At 51.0% G+C, this 23,221-nt stretch overlaps 2 protein-coding genes across 10 annotated transcripts in view; one reads left to right on the top strand and one right to left on the bottom strand.

Moving 5' to 3' along the window:
• Positions 1 to 4,050, top strand: part of LOC144507718 (interleukin enhancer-binding factor 3-like) — a 67,084-nt gene extending 63,034 nt beyond the window's left edge. For all 4 annotated transcript variants that reach the window (XM_078234944.1, XM_078234943.1, XM_078234942.1 and 1 more), the window contains 3 exons: positions 1,005 to 1,361; positions 2,460 to 2,570; positions 2,975 to 4,050. In XM_078234944.1, the coding sequence (XP_078091070.1) occupies positions 1,005 to 1,361; positions 2,460 to 2,570; positions 2,975 to 3,105 (599 nt within the window). In that variant the 3' untranslated portion in view covers positions 3,106 to 4,050. The remainder of the gene's footprint in view (positions 1 to 1,004; positions 1,362 to 2,459; positions 2,571 to 2,974) is intronic.
• Positions 1 to 23,221, bottom strand: part of qtrt1 (queuine tRNA-ribosyltransferase 1) — a 37,579-nt gene that overhangs the window by 2,635 nt on the left and 11,723 nt on the right. For 2 of the 6 annotated variants that reach the window (XM_078234958.1, XM_078234956.1), the window contains 8 exons: positions 18,039 to 18,177; positions 16,854 to 16,932; positions 15,999 to 16,114; positions 15,466 to 15,604; positions 13,824 to 13,899; positions 13,274 to 13,383; positions 11,096 to 11,180; positions 9,282 to 9,454 (listed from right to left, as the gene is read on the bottom strand). In XM_078234958.1, coding sequence (XP_078091084.1) covers positions 9,302 to 9,454; positions 11,096 to 11,180; positions 13,274 to 13,383; positions 13,824 to 13,899; positions 15,466 to 15,604; positions 15,999 to 16,114; positions 16,854 to 16,932; positions 18,039 to 18,177 — 897 coding nt within the window. In that variant the 3' untranslated portion in view covers positions 9,282 to 9,301. Of the gene's footprint in view, positions 1 to 5,750; positions 6,335 to 8,274; positions 9,057 to 9,115; positions 9,455 to 11,095; positions 11,181 to 13,273; positions 13,384 to 13,823; positions 13,900 to 15,465; positions 15,605 to 15,998; positions 16,115 to 16,853; positions 16,933 to 18,038; positions 18,178 to 23,221 lie in introns of those variants that run through there. The other 4 variants (XM_078234957.1, XM_078234954.1, XM_078234955.1 and 1 more) reach the window with 4 other exon arrangements.

Genomic DNA, 23,221 nt, shown 5'->3' with positions numbered 1-23,221 from the left:
AAGGTTTGGTTACTGAACCTATTGTCCTTTCTTCAATGTCCTATTTTGTCTGATTAAACCTGTGTGAATCCATGGCCATTTTTCTATTTGAAAGATAAATGCCCGTAATTAAACTGATCATCTCCTGCAGATGCTCACAAATTGTGGTCTGATTGAAGCTCAATACATTGCTTTAAATCAGCCTGTTGACTGACCCAGTACTTCATCCTAGTGCAATACACCTCAAATATCCAGGTTTTTCCTCTAGGCTGTAATGGGTACTTTTCTGTTGATGTGGCATTGTACTGAAATCCTACTGTCAGCACTGTTAACCTCGACTGCCTGACCTGTGAGGGTTGTTACGGGCACAGGTTCCAGTTTACCTTTTAATCAGAATAGCCTAATCTGAAGCAGTCATGTGTGTATTCCTCCGTTGTCTTGAAACTTTTCATGTTGTCATTTAAGCTCCACAAATCAGAACAAAACGTAATTTTCACTCTCCCTCAATGCTGTTGATGTGATTCTGGTGTAAAGTGGTGAGCTATTTGAACATTGAGACTGTCCTCACCCTGACATTACCTCAAGTCCAAGATCACTGTGGGTTTCATCAATAAAAAACGTGGAAGTAATAACCCAAAATATAGGTGAAGAATCCAATGTAAAGAAAACAGAATTTTGCTTGCTCCATTACTATTAAGTAATCGCAAATCCATACCAATGCTGCCATTGGAGACTGGCTTGTAGTCTCCTTCCTTAGCCAACTGCACAGAGGACACATGGCAGCTACTTAAAGTTGCCAACACTGTGTAAACTGAAGATGGAATCTGAGGTCTTTTGGACTGCCACTCCACATCATAGCAGGCAGGCATGAGGCAATACCATCATAAAGTTTACCCGAATTTAGGGGCCTCTTCAGATGAATTGAGTTCTTGTATTAAGGATCTAGTCCAAATGAGCTTAAGAGTCCAGAAGAGTTTGGATAAAGTGACAGGACGTGGTTGAATGTTTCATTCTTCATTCTACAGGTAACTACTACAACAGTGCTGGCTACTCTAGCCCAGGTGCTTCAGGGGGATATTCCTACAGTCAGAATGATGGTTACACTCCACCACCAAAGAAACCCATCAAGCCACAACCTCCCCTGCAGAAGCCATCGTATGTTGGGGGTGGAGGAGGTGGAGGCGGCGGTGTTGGTAGCTACCAGCCTCCACCATCTTCATACAGCCAGAACCAATACAGTAGCTACAGCCAAACCCCACTTCCAGCCCCAGCAAAACAGAAAGTCTACAGCAGCCAGAACTATTCCTATTCTGGCTCCTCCTACAGTAGTTCCTACTCTGGACAGAGTGTTGGCACTAATGTGGAATATGAACGTAAAGGTGGTACGTATGTGAATTTTATGTTTTTGAGTAGCTTTGGATATCTGGTGAATCAACCTACATAAAGAGTTTATTAGGTAGCAGAACCTTTTGAGAAGAAGGGAGGAGCCTAAGGCCAGAGAGGCAAAATTGCCTAATTCTGTTAATGACTGGAAAACATCCCCCCATTTCCAAAATACATAAATGATGTGGAAATCAGGAATAATTGTGCCAAGCTTGGCGTTTCCAGCGTTTGGGTGGAAGGACTGTAACATCAGTCCTATGAAAGGTCATATTTGAGTTTTAGTGGAAAAGAGGGTCCAGAGGGGGCTCAGGTGGAACCAGGGAGAATGTTTCCTCTTGAGGAGACGAGAGTTAGGGGAACCACAGTTTTAAAATAAGAGGTCTCTCTCGTGGAAATTAGGATTTTTTTTGGAAGAATTCTCTTCCCCAGAATGCTACAGAGACTGAATACATTCAATGATCCGATGTAAATTTGGGTGGATTCTTTGATGGACAAGGGGGGTTGGGAATTATGGGGGCAGACAGGAATCCTAAAACCCCTACAGTGCAGAAGGAGGCCATTCGGCCCATCAGGTCTGCACTGACCACAATCCCACCCAGCCCATATCCCTGTAACCCCATGCATTTACCCTGCTAGTCTGCCTGACACTTAAAGGGCAATTTAGCATAGCCAATCCACCTAACCCGCACATCTTTGGAGTGTAGGAGGAAACTGGAGCACTCGGAGAGAGCTCACAGAGACGTGGGGAGAACGTGCAGACATTGATCCAAGCCGGAATCGATCCCGGGTCCCTGGCACTGAGGCAGCAGTGCTAGGCACTGTGCCACCCTAAGGAAAGTGGAGTTGAGACCACAACCAGATAAGCCATGATCTTGTTAAAATGGTGGAGCAGACTTGAAGGGCTGAGTGGCCTACTCCTGCTCCTATGTTTCTGAGGATGTACATTTGGGATTAGATATCAACATGTGGAGGATGACTTGGAGTTGGAATGTTCTTATTTAGGTTTGGCTTAATTGACATGGTACGGGTTCAGCGATTTATGGATGTTTTCGTGGCTACCAACTGTGAAATATTTTGCGATGCCTTTTGTTTTGTAGGATACAGTAGTTCACCTTATGGTTCTGGTGGGGGTAGTTCCTATTCTTCCAACACATCGGGAGGTTACGGAGGAGGAGGAGGAGGTGGAGGTGCTGGTAGTTCATATTCTGGTAAGCTCTGAAAATGTCTTGAATTGATCTTACTATTTAGCTACAGAATGAAATCTTGCCTTGTGTGAATTTTTATGCTGGAGCTTTTTAGGAAAATGGTTATTAGGGGGACAACTACAGCATCCATTTATAAATACTTGGCATAATCTCTGGACAGAAATTCAGCTCAAACCATGTCCCTCCCGCGTCCTTCGAGTTGCTTTTTGCCTTGCCTTGCACTGTTGGAAACCCTCTTCTGACCACAGTCTTCCTGCACCATTATTATTCTGACTGATGGTTGTTGGCAGGATTCCGATACTGAGAAAATTGGATAGAACCAGTAGCCAGAATTCAGACTTGGAACAGTCTCTGACACGTTCATTCCCTGCACCACCAATGCATATACCTGTCTTTATTGTTCACAGGGTACCCTTCCCAGAGTGGCTACAGTGCACCAACGTCTGGGGGATTTGGATCCAGTCAGTCATCCTATTCAAGCCCAGGTGGGGGCTATGGCCGAGGAGATCACAGCATGAATACCTACCAGTACAGATAAACAGCCTCTGTTACAGAAGAATTTACATCCCCTTCTGTGTTTTTTTCTAACTGCTGTATCTATTTTTCTTAAATACTGCGGACAAATTTTAAAAAAATCTTGTGTGACCACTTTCCACTAGCACTGCGTACTTTTAAGGTCGCATTCAGTGGCATTCCTGTAGTAAGTAGTGCTGTGGTGTGTGATGCTTCAATGTGACATTCAGGATCCAGACTTGGAATTCCAACACCACCCACTAAGAGGCACAGGCTGCCTTCTAGCCAGAATAATCTTGGTGGCTTTTGACAGAGAGCCCGGTTCAGATCATTCTGCATAGTCATAATTGTATAAAATGTTAAGTTATTACGCTCGTGACTCCGTGGTAGTGGACAGAGCCCTTGATAGTAATGTCCTCACTACTGACCAAATAAAGAGCCCTGCACTGGGTAAGACGGTGGCTGTACTGACAAGATTACAACAGAGCAACTTGGTGTTGGCTTGTAATGGTTTCTGTTTCTCCCCTTTCCCATTCATTTGATCATTTTGGCTGCTAGTGCTCTTTGCACTGCCTGAACGTTTTGGTAGCGTTTCTTTTTAATCAGATGGGGAGGTTTAATCCCTGCTTTCGATGCCTTCAACGGTTCTGTAAAAGTGTGCCGAAATCAACCTGTAACACGATCTGGTTCCTGCAGTCCACTTTGTGATGTCATTTTTGCCTGGCAGTTGTGAATGCTTTCCATTTTCTCTATCTGTAATGTATAATCTCTGAAATGATTTTTTTGCAGAGTTGTTTAGCAGTGAAGCTTTGTTCTAAAATGTATTTCTGCTTTTCCCAGTTTAGTTTTATATAATTGTGTGAATTATTTTAAGATATCATGTTTTGTACTTTTTTTTCTGTATTAGTTGGACAGTATTGCAGTTGATCTTCCTCTCAAAGTGGTTGAATAAAATGTTTATAAAGTGAAACTAATGTCATGCCATCATTTGCTGGATTGTCTTTAAAATGTTTTACTTGATGCTCACATCTTCGCCAGGAGGTTTTTACACTTTTATTGAAGGTGATTGTGTGAAGGATAACTGACCGGAGTGGAACAACAGGCCTTGGGGTGTGGGTAACATCGGTAAAGGTGCTCATCCCTAGGAACACTACCTGAATGACATTCGGAATTCCAGTGGCTTGGAATGTGATCAGGAGGTGGTGTTCCTATGACTGGTCTTGTCCTTCTCAGTGTAGAGATCACTAGGCTGTGATGTGCTTTAATGAATTATAGAACCAAAGTTTACTTTCTCATCTCTGAAAGCAACTCCGTCTGGGATGTTTGTCAAACATTCCGACAGGAGTGCGTGTATCTCTGGACGGGATGTATGGTCCAAATTCTGTTTATACTGGAATGAAATGGATTTTATTCCAACACTGGTTTGAATTAGGTGACACAGAACTTTATCCTAGTGCTGTGGCTTTGCACACGTGGTCTTGCTACAGAACCCACCATGCCAACACGGTATGGTGCTATTTACTGAACCCAAGTTTGTTCTAAAATGACAGCTTGTCTAGTCTGTCTTAATTTTTTTTTCCTTTTTTAACTTCATCAATTAAAATTCTAGTACTTTTTTCTCGGGGGGGGGGGGGGGGTGTCACAGTGCTGCCGATATTGTGTGGGGTTGGGGGGGGGGAGGGGTCACAGTGCTGCCGATATTGGGGGGGGGGTGAGGTGAGGGGTCACACTGCTGCTGATGGGGGGGGGGGGTGAAGGGTCACAGTGCTGCCAATATGGGAGGTGAGGGGTCAGAGTGCTGCTGATTATGGGGAGGGGGGGGGGGTCACTGCTGATGGGACTGATAACACAGAACATCCCAAAGTGTTTCACAAGATCGATAACCAGACTAAACGTGGCATCAAGCTACTAGAGAGGGGGCTATACTGGACCTAGTACTGGGGAATGAGCCCGGTCAGGTCTTCAAAGTTTCGGTAAGGGAACATGTGGCAAATAGTGACCACCATTCTGTTAGCTTTAGGATAGTGATGGAAAAGGATGAGTGGTGTCCCAAGGGTAAGGTGTTGGATTGAGGCAAGGCTAACTTTAATGGGATTAGGCAGAAATTGGCAGCTGTTGATTGGGAGAGGCTGTTTGAGGGTTTTTCCACATCTGGCATGTGGGAGTCTTTTAAGGAACAGTTGTTAGGGCTGCAGGATAGGCATGTGCCTGTAAAAAAGGATAGGAAGGGTAGGATTCGAGAACCGTGGATAACCAGGGAAATTGAGGGATTGGTCAAAAAGAAAAGAGGCGTACGTTAGGTCCAAGCAGCTAAAAACGGAGGGAGCTCTGGAGGAATACAAAGTAGGAAAGAACTCAAACCAGGAATTAGAAGGGCAAAAAGGGGTCACGAAATGTCCTTGGCAGACAGGATTAAGGAGAATCCCAAGGCATTTTATTCATACGTTAGGAACAAAAGGGTTGTCAGGGATAAAATCGGACCTCTCGGACAAAAGTGGGGAATTATGCTTAGAGCCCAAAGAAGTAGGGGAGATCCTAAATGAATACTTTGCGTCGGTATTCACAAAGGAGAGGGATGCGTTGACTGGGTGTGTCTCTGAGGGGAGTGTAAGGAATTAACTAGCAGCCATTGACATAAATCCTGCACTTGTACAGGTCCAACACCAAAAGCATTTGCCGAGCTCTTTTAATGTAGAAAAATGTCAGACAGTCAAACTGACACTAACAGCAACTTAAATAACAAGAGCAATAATGAGACCCTCACTGACATCAACATCAGCGCTGTAGATACCAATTCCACTTGGATGTCATGGCAAAGACACCAGAGGAAATAAAGATCGCTAAAGTACAAGATTCAAAGACATGCAAGGATGTTTCCATTAACCCTGGTGTCATAATGGTCCTTGCCCACATGGCAAGATTTTTGTTTAATTAAAGATTCTTCAAAGAAACAAAAGTAACTTCTTTGAGGAGCCCTAATGAAATTTGAAAATTCAGAGGCAAATATAATGTAAGTGTTAAACAAAGCAAAGGATTTCACAATGAGACTGTTTAAATGATGCGCTAAATGTCATTTACGGGTTCCATTGCTCAGGTAAAACTGCCAGAACTCTGCTCCAAACTCTCTCAAAAACAAATGGGAGTTTTCAGACAATTTTATCATCATAAAGTATAGGTTTCAGCAACGCTGCCATTGGATGATTTCCAAGAGGAGCTTTTTTTTTTGGTTTTCCACAAGATACTTCGTGCAGCAGCTAATTAGAACAAGAAAGAGGCATCAGCTATTGTACAGCTAGCTTCCTGTATCTTCCATACACACACAGCATGATGGAGCCAAGCACAGGAAAGGTCAGCCATGCGTGTGATGTGCAAGTTAGGTGTAGCTGCAATCAGGATTGGCTGAGATGTCCCTGAACACTGTTTAATAGTTTGATGTTAATCAGTGGCTAGAGCAGGTAATAGTTTCATTTGAGTATGGGTGGAGGTTTTACAATTCACTTCATCCAGACCAGCTAATGTAGCAGTTATTTTAAGTCTTTTGCGCACAAATCCTGTTTTCCCCCTGAATGATGCTAAGACCAGTGAAGATGGATTTGAGGACTGAGAAAATCACGTTTTAAGGAAAGGCATTTGTGGATTAAAGAGGCAGGTTAGATAGAATGGAGCGAAAGAGTGTTAGGTTAAAAACTCGTAACGAGTTTGATCACAGCAGAGGTGAAAGGATCGCTCCAACATAAAAGGCAGTTAGTTCCCATTGCTATAGACATAATGGCAAGAATTTGTGTAGCAAAACCATGACTTGGCAAAACAAGCAGAGGAAACAATGGTACGAGGGGGGGTGCTCCCCGTCCTTGCAGAGTAACGGATCCTCAAATAGCCAGTCTGCTGCTCAATCCAGCAGACAAGAATTAAGAGAAAACTTTGCTGGCCGAGATTGGTCAATGATTATTACTACTGACCAGTAATTAATCCAGGTCACAAATTTAAAGGACATAGAACATAGAAGCACAGTACAGGCCCTTCAGCCCTCGACGTTGCGCCGACCTGTGGAACCAATCTAAAGCCCATCTAATCTACACTATTCCAATATCATCCATATGTTTATCCAATGACTATTTAAATGCCCTTAATGTTGGCGAGTCCACTACTGCTGCAGGCAGGGCATTCCACGCCCTTACTACTCTGAGTGAAGAACCTACCTCTGACATCTGTCCTATATCTCTCACCCCTCAATTTAAAGCTATGTTCCTTCATGCTAGCTATCACCATCCAAGGAAAAAGGCTCTCACTATCCACCCCATCTAATCCTCTGATCATCTTGTATGCCTCTATTAAGTCACCTCTTAACCTCTCATGAAAACAACCTCAAGTCCCTCAGCCTTTCCTCATAAGACCTTCCCACCATACCAGGCAACATCCTAGTAAATCTCCTCTGCACCCTTTTCAATGCTTACACATCCTTCCTATAATGCGGCGACCAGAACTGTACGCAATGCTCCAAGTGCGGCCGCACCAGAGTTTTGTACAGCTGCAAAATTAGTGTAAATATCTTCTCTAAAATGGTTTTAACATTGGCTTTGGGTTATATCGGTTACTGTGGACACCACGACTGGCTGAACCCAACCAACTGCAACTGAACTCTGACAAAAGGTCATCCAGACTCGAACCGTTGCCTCTTCTCTCTCCAGAAGCTGCCAGACTTAGAGATTTTTCAGCATTTTCTGTCTGTTTCAGATTGCAGTATTTTCCTCACTGCAACGGCACCATCTAGTGGAGCTGTTTATACTGCAAGTGCTGAGAATCACTAACGGAACAGGTTGGTAATTGTTAACAAGCCGATGAGAATCCTCTGTTGCTTCTGTTCCCTGTGGTCAGAAACTCGAGCCACTAACTGGCTGGAGGACACAGCTGCTCTCCCTCTAGGCATCTGCTGAGATAGACTGCCAGCTTTATACACGGTTACTGAAGCTCACATATGAAGAATGACTACTCTGGTGAGTGAATGTTAGCACTTTGCGGGTTTCTGAGGAAGGGTTAAGAGAAGTGGAGGTTTGAGCTGTGACCCTTTTTGATGCAGTCTATTACCATGAACATCTCGGCTGTACCAACGTCAAACCGACAGCATTTTGCTGCTTGCTATCACTGCTCTTCAGGCAGTTTAGTGTCACACGTACGCTTACATTAACACTGCAATAATTTGATTTGATTTATTGTCATGTATTAACATAGTGTAAAGTATTGTTTCTTGCACACTATACAAAGCATACCATTCATAGAGAAGGAAAGGAGAGAATGCAGAAAGGAGTGTTACAGTGATAGCTAGGGTGTAGAGAAAGATCAACTTAATGTGAAGTCGTCAAACCTATAAGAGATTGAATTAGAGACTGTTAGAGACTTTAAAAGTATTAGAATGAAGTTTTAGAAACAAAACGAGGGGGAAAGATGGAATTAGAGGATATGCTGGGCACAGCTCGCAAGAAGCCACCTCACTCTGGTGCCATCTTGAAAAAAGTTACTGTGAAAATCTCCTAGTCACCACACTCCAGCACTTGTCCGGGTACACTAAGGGAGAATTTAGCAAGGCCAATGCACCCTAACCCGCACATCTTTCACACTGTGGGAGGAAACCGGAGCACCTGGAAGAAATCCACGCGGGCACGGGAAGAACGTGCAGACTTGGCACAGACAGTGACCCAAGCTGGGAATTGAACCCGGGTCTCTGGCACTGTGAGGCAGCAGTTCTAACCATTGTGCCACCCAGGTAAACAAGCCATCACACAACGAATTCCTCAGCACCTGAAGCAAATGATCTTTCATGTCAGGCAGAGGAGATGCAGATTTGGAGGGAGGCTGAATGAGAGAATCGTCAGCTCACGTTTTTACACCAGGAATGCGATTGAACTAACCGACAAGATTCTCACTCCCGCATGAACTTCCGGCAGCCTGGTCAGGATCAGCACATTCCTGCAGTGGATCCTGTGACATGTAACAGGACAAGTCGTCACATGTGTAGCACATTGTAGATTGATGAAGCATTTCTTAAAAATTACTTTTATTTTTGGAACAAAAGACACACAGTAACACATGGGTGGGTGCAACCATTCCAAAGATCACAGCCATGCCAATGGAAATTGTCTCGTTCCTGGGTGCCCTGAGTGGGTCCCACATCTTCACACAGTAATAGGTGCCGAAAATACGAACCTTTCCTGGTCGCAGTCCCTCTATTCCAGTTTAACATTGACAGAGTTTAATGCTTCAACTGCCCAGCGTGGGTACTGCTCCGCACTCCTGTACATCCGCTTCATAAACTGCTGAATGAACGCTGGGAATTGTCCCTGCTGAATACTCTCACGAATAAAGCGCATCAGGTTCAGCTGAAAAACATTAACCAGCCCCTTAACGACAAAACCAAAAGCCTCTCCAAGCTCAGAAAAATGAGAGCAGCGACATGAACAATACCTGGACAGGGAAGCAGATAATCTATCACATCACCAAAATATATATCCATCCAAGAGAATAAATGTCCTTCATAGAAAAATAGCCCCTCACATTCACAGATTCTTATTCAATGTGCACACCAATAGTGCAGCTACTACATGTTAACAGCACACAAGATCACAAGAAATAGTAGCAGGAGTCGGCCACCAGGCCCTTCAAGCCTGCCTCACCATTCAATACAAACATGGCTGATCTGTGCCGGCCTCAACTCCTTTTCTGTGCCATTTCCCCATAGCCCCTCTCTCTATTCCTCAATCAGTCAAATATTTATTCACCTCCACTTTAAATACCCCTAATGATCCAGCCTCCACCACCCTCTGAGGCAGAGAATTCCAGAGATTCGCCACCCTCTGTGAGAAGAAATTTCCACACATCTCAGTTTTAAATGACTGGCTTTTTATCTTGTAGCTGTGTCCCTTGTTCGAGACTCTCCCACTAGTGAAAACATCTCACCATCTACCCTGTCAAGCCTCTTCAGGATCTTATATGATTGAATAAAGTCACCCCTCACTCTTCTAAACTCCAAGGAATACAGACCCAAACTATTTAGTCTCTCTTGATAGGACAACCCTATCATCCCAGGAATTAGCCTGGTGAATCTCCTTTGGACTGTCTCCAATATCACTATATTATTTTTTAGGTAATGGGATCAAAACTGTACGCAGCATTCTGGGTGAGGCCTCATCAATACCCTGTACAATTGCAACAAAACCTCCCTATTTTTAAACTCCAATCCCTTTGTAATAAAGGCCAAAATGTGGTTTGCCTTCTTAACTACTTGTTGGACCTGCCTGCTAGCTTTTTAAAGTAAAGCTCCCTCTACACTGTCCCCATCAAACACTCCCAGGACAGGTACAGCACGGGGTTAGATACAGAGTAAAGCTCCCTCTACACTGTCCCCCCATCAAACACTCCCAGGACAGGTACAGCACGGGGTTAGATACAGAGTAAAGCTCGCTCTACACTGTCCCCATCAAACACCCCCAGGACAGATACAGCACGGGGTTAGATACAGAGTAAAGCTCCCTCTACACTGTCCCCCCATCAAACACTCCCAGGACAGGTACAGCACGGGGTTAGATACAGAGTAAAGCCCCTTCTCCATTGTCCCCATCAAACACTCCTAGGACAGATACAGCACGGGGTTAGATACAGAGTAAAGCCCCTTCTCCACTGTCCCCATCAAACACTCCCAGGACAGGTACAGCATCGGGTTAGATACAGAGTAAAGCTCCCTCTACACTGTCCCCCCATCAAACACTCCCAGGACAGGTACAGCATCGGGTTAGATACAGAGTAAAGCTCCCTCTACACTGTCCCCCCATCAAACACTCCCAGGACAGGTACAGCACGGGGTTAGATACAGAGTAAAGCTCCCTCTACACTGTCCCCCATCAAACACTCCCAGGACAGGTACAGCACGGGGTTAGATACAGAGTAAAGCCCCTTCTCCACTGTCCCCATCAAACACTCCCAGGACAGGTACAGCACGGGGTTAGATACAGAGTGAATCTTACCTGGTAAGCAATGTTGTGGATGGTGATGTGATGAAGGGCTGCAGTGTCACTCCTGAACACAGCGTGAAGATACGCTCGGGTATATCTGCCAAACACGGGACAGCAGCTCAGACAGATGAATGGCCAGAAGCTCATCAAACCTTAATATTTCTGGCTTTCTGCAGAATTCTGTCCTGCCTCACCTGAAAGCCCCTCCCCCAACAGTCCCAACATCCCCACTCCAAAACCCCCCAACATCCCCACTCCAAAACCCCCCAACATCCCCACTCCAAAACCCCCCAACATCCCCACTCCAAAACCCCCCAACATCCCCACTCCAAAACCCCCCAACATCCCCACTCCAAAACCCCCCAACATCCCCACTCCAAAACCCCCCAACATCCCCACTCCAAAACCCCCCAACATCCCCACTCCAAAACCCCCCAACATCCCCACTCCAAAACCCCCCAACATCCCCACTCCAAAACCCCCCAACATCCCCACTCCAAAACCCCCCAACATCCCCACTCCAAAACCCCCCAACATCCCCACTCCAAAACCCCCCAACATCCCCACTCCAAAACCCCCCAACATCCCCACTCCAAAACCCCCCAACATCCCCACTCCAAAACCCCCCAACATCCCCACTCCAAAACCCCCCAACATCCCCACTCCAAAACCCCCCAACATCCCCACTCCAAAACCCCCCAACATCCCCACTCCAAAACCCCCCAACATCCCCACTCCAAAACCCCCCAACATCCCCACTCCAAAACCCCCCAACATCCCCACTCCAAAACCCCCCAACATCCCCACTCCAAAACCCCCCAACATCCCCACTCCAAAACCCCCCAACAGCCCCACTCCAAAACCCCCCAACAGCCCCACTCCAAAACCCCCCAACAGCCCCACTCCAAAACCCCCCAACATCCCCACTCCAAAACCCCCCAACATCCCCACTCCAAAACCCCCCAACATCCCCACTCCAAAACCCCCCAACAGCCCCTCCTCCAATGCCCCTCCCCAAAGGCACCAACAAACTCCCCCCCCCCCCCCCCAGGAAGGTCCCACAATAATTTGTTCCTGTGGCTCTTCTTCCTGTTTAAGCCTCCACAGGCAATTGAACTATGGAGGCAGCACAGCTGAGCTCAGTCCTGTCTGCAGGATACTGAGAGTACTACAGGGCGGCACGGTAGCACAGTGGTTAGCACTGCTGCTTCACAGCTCCAGGGACCTGGGTTCGATTCCCGGCTTGGGTCACTGTCTGTGTGGAGTTCGCACATTCTCCTCGTGTCTGCGTGGGTTTCCTCCGGGTGCTCCGGTTTCCTCCCACAGTCCAAAGATGTGCGGGTTAGGTTGATTGGCCAGGTTAAAATTGCCCCTTAGTGTCCTGAGATGCGTAGGTTAGAGGGATTAGCGGGTGGATATGGGGGTAGGGCCTGGGTGGGATTGTGGTCGGTGCAGACTCGATGGGCCAAATGGCCTCCTTCTGCACTGTAGGGATTCTATGATACAGTGCCACTGGTCAGCTGTACTCCCGCACAGTGAGCAGAGTGGTGCCAAGGTTATGCTAAAAAGCAGCTGAGATCAACACTTTTGTCAGGGTTCAGAGAGTTTTAGGTCTGAAGCTCTCCCTCACACAGCAAAAAGAGAGTTTTCACCTCCAGAACCCTTCAAACAGGAATAGAGCAGAGACAGACGCAGGACTGGAGCAGGGACAGACGCAGGATTGGAGCAGGGACAGACGCGGGACTGGAGCAGGGACAGACGCGGGACTGGAGCAGGGACAGACGCAGGATTGGAGCAGAGACAGACACGGGACTGGAGCAGAGACAGACGCAGGACTGGAGCAGGGACAGACGCAGGATTGGAGCAGGGACAGACGCAGGACTGGAGCAGAGACAGACGCAGGATTGGAGCAGAGACAGACGCAGGATTGGAGCAGAGACAGACGCGGGACTGGAGCAGGGACAGACGCGGGACTGGAGCAAGGACAGACGCAGGACTGGGGCAGGGACAGACGCGGGACTGGAGCAGGGACAGACGCGGGACTGGAGCAGAGACAGACGCGGGACTGGAGCAGAGACAGACGCGGGACTGGAGCAGAGACAGACGCGGGACTGGAGCAGGGACAGACGCGGGACTGGAGCAGGGACAGACGCGGGACTGGAGCAGAGACAGACGCAGGGCTTTGCTTACCTCTTACAAGTGGGGCACTCACAATCCTCATCGATGGGCCTGAAATCCTTGGCAAATTGCCTGTGTTTCAACTGCAGAGACCCCCAGGGAACGAGTGCAGACCCAAAGCGCTGAAAAATGAGAGCGAGAGATCAGAGCACAGGGAAAGCTGGCGACTAATAGCAGCTTCAGGCAGCCACAGCTCTGTGCTCCGTGGAATTCCTGAGCTTGGTTTCACCAACACCCTACGATCCGGCTGTAAAACAACCGCATGCTCCTCAATTACCAAGGCAGCAGCCCAGAAAATGAATCCCTAACCCCCGGGTTTGATTGTCTAACTGAGTGGGGGGTCACTCTGCCCAAAGTCAGGCCCAGCAGCCATTGGCTAAACCCCCCGTCACACCTCACAGTCTATTCAGTCTGAGATCAGACTATGGATTGGTGCCCTAGCAAATCCTGGGCAGCACATCTGGTGTCATCGTTCACATCTGGGACTATCACGGACTCAGATCCCAGCCTCTCCTGGCCAACCAGCCGTGTTTGTCAATGTTACAAATAAAGGGATTCTTACCGCTGTCCTTGTGGGAAACACACAGTCAAACATGTCACAGCCCAGAGCCACACACACCACCAGATCTGTGGCATACCTGAGAAGAGAGAGAGAAAACCAGAGACTCTAAATAAACTTTGCATAATTCTCAGTACTTCCAGTGCAGAACTGCCAATAATTACACTGGAGGAACGATGGCCCCATGAGATACCCCCACCGGGGACATTCCCCCCCAGAACTCATGCACAGGCGGGCAAGGCGCCGCGGAACAGCGGGCGCGCCGCGGGACGGAGGGCGCGCCGCGGGACGGAGGGCGCGCCGCGGGACGGAGGGCGCGCCGCGGGACGGAGGGCGCGCCGCGGGACGGAGGGCGCGCCGCGGGACGGAGGGCGCGCCGCGGGACGGAGGGCGCGCCGCGGGACGGAGGGCGGGCCGCGGGACGGAGGGCGGGCCGCGGGACGGAGGGCGGGCCGCGGGACGGAGGGCGGGCCGCGGGACGGAGGGCGCGCCGCGGGACGGAGGGCGGGCCGCGGGACGGAGGGCGGGCCGCGGGACGGAGGGCGCGCCGCGGGACGGAGGGCGCGCCGCGGGACGGAGGGCGCGCCGCGGGACGGAGGGCGCGTCGCGGGACGGAGGGCGCGCCGCGGGACGGAGGGCGGGACGGAGGGCGCGCCGCGGGACGGAGGGCGGGCCGCGCTGCGGGACAGAGGGCGGGACAGAGGGCGGGCCGCGGGACGGAGGGCGGGCCGCGGGACGGAGGGCGGGCCGCGGGACGGAGGGCGCGCCGCGGGACGGAGGGCGCGCCGCGGGACAGAGGGCGGGCCGCGGGACGGAGGGCGCGCCGCGGGACGGAGGGCGCGCCGCGGGACGGAGGGCGCGCCGCGGGATGGAGGGCGCGCCGCGGGACGGAGGGCGCGCCGCGGGACGGAGGGCGCGCCGCGGGACGGAGGGCGGGCCGCGGGACGGGCCGCGGGACGGAGGGCGGGCCGCGGGACGGAGGGCGGGCCGCGGGACGGAGGGCGCGCCGCGGGACGGAGGGCGCGCCGCGGGACGGAGGGCGCGCCGCGGGACGGAGGGCGCGCCGCGGGACGGAGGGCGGGCCGCGGGACGGAGGGCGGGCCGCGGGACGGAGGGCGGGCCGCGGGACGGAGGGCGGGCCGCGGGACGGAGGGCGCGCCGCGGGACGGAGGGCGCGCCGCGGGACGGAGGGCGCGCCGCGGGACGGAGGGCGCGCCGCGGGACGGAGGGCGGCCGCGGGACGGAGGGCGGGCTGCGGGACGGAGGGCGCGCCGCGGGACGGAGGGCGGGCCGCGCTGCGGGACAGAGGGCGGGACGGAGGGCGGGCTGCGGGACGGAGGGCGCGCCGCGGGACGGAGGGCGGGACGGAGGGCGGGCTGCGGGACAGAGGGCGGGCTGCGGGACGGAGGGCGCGCCGCGGGACGGAGGGCGGGCTGCGGGACGGAGGGCGCGCCGCGGGACGGAGGGCGGGACGGAGGGCGGGCTGCGGGACGGAGGGCGCGCCGCGGGACGGAGGGTGGGACGGAGGGCGGGCTGCGGGACGGAGGGCGGGACGGAGGGCGGGCTGCGGGACGGAGGGCGCGCCGCGGGACGGAGGGCGCGCCGCGGGACAGAGGGCGCGCTGCATACATGGACAGTCTCGTACCCCACTCCCATGAGGTAACGAGGTTTCTCAGGCGGGAGATGCTCAGTGCTGAGTTTCACCATTCTCCAGAAATGATCTTTTTCTTCTCCTCCACTCAATCCCCCAATAGCAAAACCCGGGACGTCCCGTTTAATCATCTCTGCAATGATAAAAGAAACAGGAATTGAGAGAAATCTTGATTTGATTTATTATTGTCACATGTATTAACATAGTGAAAAGTATTGTTTCTTGCTTGCTATACAAAGCATACTGTTCATAGAGAAGGAAAGGAGAGAGTGCAGGATGTAGTATTACAGTCATAGCTAGGGTGTAGAGAAAGATCAACTTAATGCAAAGTAGATCCATTCAAAAGTCTGACAGCAGCAGCAGGGAAGAAGCTGTTCTTGAGTCGGTTGAGACCTGACCTCAGACTTTTGTATCTTTTTCCTGACAGAAGAAGGTGGAAGAGAGAATGTCCGGGGTGCGTGGGGTCCTTAATTATGCCGGCTGCTTTGCCAAGATGACAGAGGTGGGCGGAGAGGCCAAAGTCTCACCTGTGAGACATTTTTCTCGCAGTTCAGCATCCAGACCACCCTGAATAATGGCAAACAGATTCTGCTGCTGAGGGTTCCTGTTCGCAGCAACGCAGCGATCCAACCAACGGACAGACCTGACAAACACACACAGAATTAATACCACTCACACAGGCGGGCGGGCAGGCGGGAGGGAGGGAGGGAGGCGGCGGCTGGAGGGAGGGAGGGAGGCGGCGGCGGGAGGGGGGGAGGGAGGCGGGAGGGAGGGAGGGAGGCGGAGGGAGGGAGGGAGGCGGCGGCGGGAGGGAGGGAGGCGGCGGCGGGAGGGAGGGAGGGAGGCGGGAGGGAGGGAGGGAGGGAGGGAGGAGGCGGGAGGGAGGGAGGGAGGGAGGCGGCGACAGGAGGGAGGGAGGCGGAGGGAGGGAGGCGGTGGGAGGGAGGGAGGGAGGCGGAGGGAGGGAGGGAGGCGGAGGGAGGGGGAGGGAGAGGGAGGGAGAGGGAGGGAGAGGGAGGGAGAGGGAGGGAGAGGGAGGGAGAGGGAGGGAGGCGGGAGTGAGGGAGGGAGGCGGAGGGAGGGAGGGAGGGAGGGAGGCAGAGGGAGGGAGGCGGCGGCGGGAGGGAGGGAGGGAGGGAGGCGGGAGGGAGGCGGAGGGAGGGAGGCGGTGGGAGGGAGGGAGGCGGAGGGAGGGAGGGAGGCGGAGGGAGGAGGAGGGAGGGAGAGGGAGGGAGGGAGGGAGGCGGAGGGAGGGAGGGAGGCGGAGGGAGGGAGGTGGAGGGAGGGGGAGGGGGAGAGAACAGCAGGCACTGAGGCAGAGACATAGTGTTAGCGTGAGATGCCTCTCGAGTGCCGAACACGGTGAGTCAGTTTTCCCAGACCTGTACATGGCTTCCTCCACTCTCGGCCCAGAGACGGTGCTGCTCACAACATCATCCAACTGCATCATGATGTCTGAACCTGGAACCGTCAGGAGAGAAAGGAGGAACAACTCAAACAACGGAACCACACTGCATCCAACTGAGCCCCCTCACACCCCAACCCGCCACATCCCCCCAACCCCCCACACCCCCCCAAGCAACCCAACACAGAACCACACTGCACCCAACCAAGCCCCCCCCACACCCCAACCTGCCACACCCCCCCCAAACCAACCCAACACAGACCCATACTGCACCCAACCAAGCCTCCCCAACACCCCAACCTCCCACAACCCCCCCACACCCCAACAACCCAACCTAACACAGAACCACACTGCACCCAACCGAGCCCCCCGACACCCCAACCTCCCACACCCCCCGAACCCAACCCAACACAGAACCACACTGCACCCAACCAAGCCCCCCCACACCTCAACCTCCCACACCCCCGCCCCCCAAACCAACCCAACACAGAACCACACTGCACCCAACCAAGCCCCCCCCACACCCCAATATCCCACACCACCCCCACACCCCCCGAACCCAACCCAACACAGAACCACACTGCACCCAACCAAGCCCCCCCCACACCTCAACCTCCCACACCCCCGCCCCCCAAACCAACCCAACACAGACCCATACTGCACCCAACCAAGCCCCCCCCACACCCCAACATCCCACACCACCCCCACACCCCAACCTCCCACACCCCCCCAACCCAACCCAACACAGAACCACACTGCACCCAACCGAGCCCCCCCCCAATCCAACCCCAAAACCAACCAAGCTCCCCAAACCCAGCCCCAAACTCAACATAGAACATTGCACCCAACTCCAAACCCGACCCCCCACAACCCCCCAAACCCAACATAAAACCACACTGCACCCAACCCCAAACCCAACCCCCCCCCACACAACCCCCCAAACCCAACCCAACATAAAACCACACTGCACCCAAACTCAAACCCGACCACCAATCCCCCCCCCCACCCCAAACCTCCAACCCCAAACCCCCAACCCGGCCAAACACAGATCCACGCTGCACCCAACCGAGCCCTCCCAACCCAACCCCCACCTACACCCGCTCCAAACCCCAAACCCGACCCCCTCCCGACCCAGCTCCCCCTCCATGCCTCTAATAAATACCGAGAGCGTTCTGTATTTCAATGGATTTTTCAGGCGAGAGAAGAATTTCCTTCCCGTCGTAAGGAGAGCGGAATCGTACCCCTTCTTCCGTCACTTCTGACAACTCCACTAAAGACACCATCTGAAAGCCACCACTGTCCTGTAGGGAAACAGGATATAAAGGAGAGACCACATCAGGCTGACATCCACATAGTGCATGTAGAGACTTTCCTAGTTTGATTTTCTCTTATGTAAGGGCAAGGAATTGTCCAAGAAACTGTAACTGAAGCACAAGCGACCCCACACAGTAGCGTGCATTATGTAGCAGCTGTATCGGAATAAACATTAAAGATAAAATACTACGGATGCTGGAATCTGAAACAAAAACAGAAAATGCTGGAAAATTTCAGCAGGTCTGACAGCATCTTTGGGGAGAGAATAGAGCCAACGTTTCGATTCCCAATATCTCTTCGTCGATAAACATACATGTGCTTCACCAGGGACATGAGCAGTTCACACAAACACGTGAGGGTGGATTAGGGCAGGTGACCAGAAGCTTCATCAGAGTGAGGTTTTGGAGAAATGAGGCAAAGAGTTTGGCAGAGGGAATACCAGCAACTGGGGGAATGATGGAGTAATTAAAATCGGTAAGAAGTCTCACAACACCAGGTTAAAGTCCAACAGGTTTATTTGGTAGCAAATACCATAAGCTTTCGGAGCACAGCTCCTTCGTCAGATGGAGTGGAAATGTGCTCTCAAACAGTGCAAACAGACAAAATCAAGTTGCAGAATACTGATTAGAATGCGCATCCTACAGCCAGCCAGGTCTTAAAGGTACAGACAATGTGGGTGGAGGGAACATTAAACACAGGTTAAAGAGATGTGTATTGTCTCCAAACAGAACAGCTAGTGAGATTCTACAAGCCCAGGAGGCAAGCTGTGGGGGTTACTGATAATGTGACATAAACCTCTGCACCCACGAATCATCGACACGGATGCCATCATCTCACATGAGAACACCATCCACCAGATACACGGTACCTACTCTTGCAACTCGGCCAACATTGTCTACCTGATACGCTGCAGGAAAGGATGTCCCGAGGCATGGTACATTGGGGAAACCATGCAGACGCTACGACAACGGATGAATGAACACCGCTCGACAATCACCAGGCAAGAGTGTTCTCTTCCTGTGGGGGAGCACTTCAGTGGTCATGGGCATTCAGCCTCTGATCTTCGGGTAAGCGTTCTCCAAGACGGCCTTCACGACACACGACAGCTCAGAGTCGCTGAGCAGAAACTGATAGCCAAGTTCCGCACACATAAGGACGGCCTCAACCGGGATCTTGGGTTCATGTCACACTATTGGTAACCCCCACAGCTTGCCTGGACCTGCAGAAGCTCACTGGCTGTCCTGTCTGGAGACAATACACATTTCTTTAACCTGTGCCGAATGCAAATGGTATGTTGGCCTTCATTGCGAGAGGTTTTGAGTACAGGAGCAGGGATGTGTTAAACCTGTTGGACTTTAACCTGGTGTTGTGAGACTTCTTACTGTGTTCACCCCAGTCCAACGCCGGCATCTCCACATCATTGCTGCAATTATACAGGGACTTGGTGAGGCCACACCTAGAGTCCTGTGTGCAGTTTTGGTCTCCTTTTATGAGGATGTTCTTGTTCTCGAGGGAGTGCAGCGAAGGTTTACCAGGCTGATTCCGGGGACGGTGGGACTGATGTATGAGGAGAGATTGACCAGGTTAGGATTGTTTTCACTGGAGTTCAGATGAATGAGGGGGGATCTCATAGAGATTTATAAAATTCTAACAGGACTAGACAGGGTAGATTCAGGGAGGATGTTCCCGATGGTGGGGGGAGTCCAGAACCAGGGGTCACAGTCTGAGGATTCAGGGTAGACCATTTAGGATGGAGGTGAGGAGACATTTCTTCACCCAAAGAGTGGTGAGCCTGTGGAATTCATTACCACAGGAAGTAGTTGATGCCAAAACATTGAATGTATTCAAGAGGCAGTTGGATATAGCACTTGGGGTGAATGGGATCAAAGGTTATGGGGAGAAAGCAGGATTAGGCTATTGAGTTGGATGATCAGCCATGACCGTGATGAATGGCGGAGCAGGCTTGAAGGGCCGAATGGCCTCCTCCTGCTCCTATCTTCTGTTTCTATGTTTGTTGTGAATGTTTTGAGTTTAGTGAGCACGGCTGGTTGGGTATGGTCAGTAGTTTGCCTGTTGCAAACAGCTGAAGGTACGTGCAGTTTGATACGATCCGCCAGTCATGGGGAGTTTTGGCCACTGTATCTGGCATCACACTGGCACTAAGATTCCTGTACCACATTACTCATTTGTGTGATAGACAGAACGCCTTTTTGGTTAATGGCAACATCCTGTTAGTGGAGGATATCACTCATGTCGCTACTGCATAGCAGCAGCGTAAAACCTGTGGCTCCAATCACCCTCCTGAGATAGACTGGGCACTTGTCAGGAGTGAAAGCGGCAGCCTTGGGCCCAGTCATGAATCTGGATGAAATGCAGCATGGCCATTATCCTGCAGGGTAGCTTCCCTGCATCTTATTGCAGCATCAAGTTCTGCATGGTGAACAAATGGCTCAGGGCCTATGAACACGATAAAGCCAATAAAACGGGTGGAACTGGAGGAATCCCAGTGCCTATATTAACCAATGAAAATGGGCTTGTGACAGGCAAGCAGAAAGAGCCCTTTGGCAGATTTCTTAATTAGCTTCAAGGAAACTCAGCTGGCTGTTCTCTGAATTTAGTGAATTTGAGCGCAGGATGGAGCCCATTAAGGTGCGTGTGGATTCAAATATAGTAAACATTTGAAAAATATGCAAGGGCCAGGAGGTTAGGGGTCATTGTGGAAATTGATAAAGTGTTTGAGAAACCTGGGCTTAGAGGGGATCCCACGGCAACATCGTCTCTTTGTGTGAAGTCAACAGCGCAAGTTGCTGAGTTCATAAGTTTCATGAATGCAGATTCAGACAATGGCAGCACGGTGGCAGAGTGGTTAGCACTGCTGCCTCACAACGCCAGGGACCCGGGTTCAATTCCAATCTTGGGTCACTTGTCTGTGTGGAGTTTGCACCTTCTCCTGCTGTCTGCGTGGGTTTCCGTCGGGTGTTCCGCTTTCCTCCCACACTCCAAAGACGTGCAGCTTAGCTTGATTGGCCATGCTAAATTGCCCCTTAATGTCAGAGGGATTACATAAGAACTAGGAGCAGGAGTAGGCCATCTGGCCCCTCAAGCCTGCTCCGCCATTCAATAAGATCATGGATGATCTTTTTGTGGACTCAGCTCCGCCCACTCATCATAACCCTTAATTCCTTTACTGTTCAAAAATTTATCTATCCTTGCCTTAAAAACATTCAGAGGTAGCCTCAACTGCTTCACTGGGCAGGGAATTCCACAGATTCACAACTCTTTGTGTGAAGAAGTCCCTCCTCAACTCAGTCCTAAATTAGTGGGGTAAATACATGAGGTTACAGGAATAAGGCCTGGGTGGGATTGTTGTCAATGCAGACCCGATAGGCTGAATACAAAGATCAAAGAACAGGCCCTTCAGCCTTCCAAGCCTGTGCCGATCATGATGCCCTAACTAAACTAAAAAAATACCTTTTGCCCTTTCTTGGGCTGTATCCCTCTATTTCCTTCCTTTTTCATGCACCCATCCAGATGCCTCTTAAATGTTGCTAATGTTCCTGCTTCCACCACCTCCTCTGGCAGCGCGTTCCAGGCACCAACCACTCTTTGCGTGAAAAACATCCCCCGCACATCTCCCTTAAATTTTCCCCCTCACCTTGAACCTGTGCCACCTTGTAATTGACACTTCCACCCTGGGAAAAAGCCTCTGACTATCCACCCTGACTATGCCTTTTGTAATTCTGAAGACCTCTATCAGGTCTCCCGTCACCCTCTGTCTTTCCAATGAAAACAATCCTAGTTTATTCAACCTCTCCTCATAGCCAACACCCTCGAGACCAGGCAACATCCTGTGAATGGCCTCCTTCTGCACAGTAGGGATTCTATCTAAATCGCCATGATATAGTGACATGGTGCAAATGACTATAGAACATAGAACATAGAACATTACAGCGCAGAACAGGCCCTTCGGCCCACGATGTTGCACCGACCAGTTAAAAAAAAAACTGTGACCCTCCAACCTAAACCAATTTCTTTTCGTCCATGAACCTATCTACGGATCTCTTAAACGCCCCCAAACTAGGCGCATTTACTACTGATGCTGGCAGGGCATTCCAATCCCTCACCACCCTCTGGGTAAAGAACCTACCCCTGACATCGGTTCTATAACTACCCCCCCTCAATTTAAAGCCATGCCCCCTCGTGCTGGATTTCTCCATCAGAGGAAAAAGGCTATCACTATCCACCCTATCTAAACCTCTAATCATCTTATATGTTTCAATAAGATCCCCTCTTAGCCGCCGCCTTTCCAGCGAAAACAATCCCAAATCCCTCAGCCTCTCCTCATAGGATCTCCCCTCCATGCCAGGCAACATCCTGGTAAACCTCCTCTGCACCCTCTCCAAAGCCTCCACATCCTTCCTGTAATGTGGGGACCAGAACTGCACACAGTACTCCAAGTGCGGCCGCACCAGAGTTGTGTACAGTTGCAACATAACGCTACGACTCCTAAATTCAATCCCCCTACCAATAAACGCCAAGACACCATATGCCTTCTTAACAACCTTATCTACTTGATTCCCAACTTTCAGGGATCTATGCACACATACACCTAGATCCCTCTGCTCCTCCACACTATTCAAAGTCCTCCCGTTAGCCCTATACTCAACACATCTGTTATTCCTACCAAAGTGAATTACCTCACACTTCTCCGCATTAAACTCCATCCGCCACCTCTCGGCCCAACTTTGCAACCTGTCTAAGTCTTCCTGCAGACTACGACACCCTTCCTCACTGTCTACCACACCACCGACTTTGGTGTCATCAGCAAATTTGCTAATCCACCCAACTATACCCTCATCCAGATCATTAATAAATATTACAAACAGCAGTGGCCCCAAAACAGATCCCTGAGGTACACCACTTGTAACCGCACTCCATGATGAATATTTACTATCAACCACCACCCTCTGTTTCCTATCCGCTAGCCAATTCCTGATCCAATTTCCTAGATCACCCCCAATCCCATACATC

Source organism: Mustelus asterias, chromosome 19, assembly GCF_964213995.1.
Source record: "Mustelus asterias chromosome 19, sMusAst1.hap1.1, whole genome shotgun sequence".
NCBI lineage: Eukaryota > Metazoa > Chordata > Chondrichthyes > Carcharhiniformes > Triakidae > Mustelus > Mustelus asterias.
This window is presented reverse-complemented; position numbering and strand designations above follow the sequence as displayed.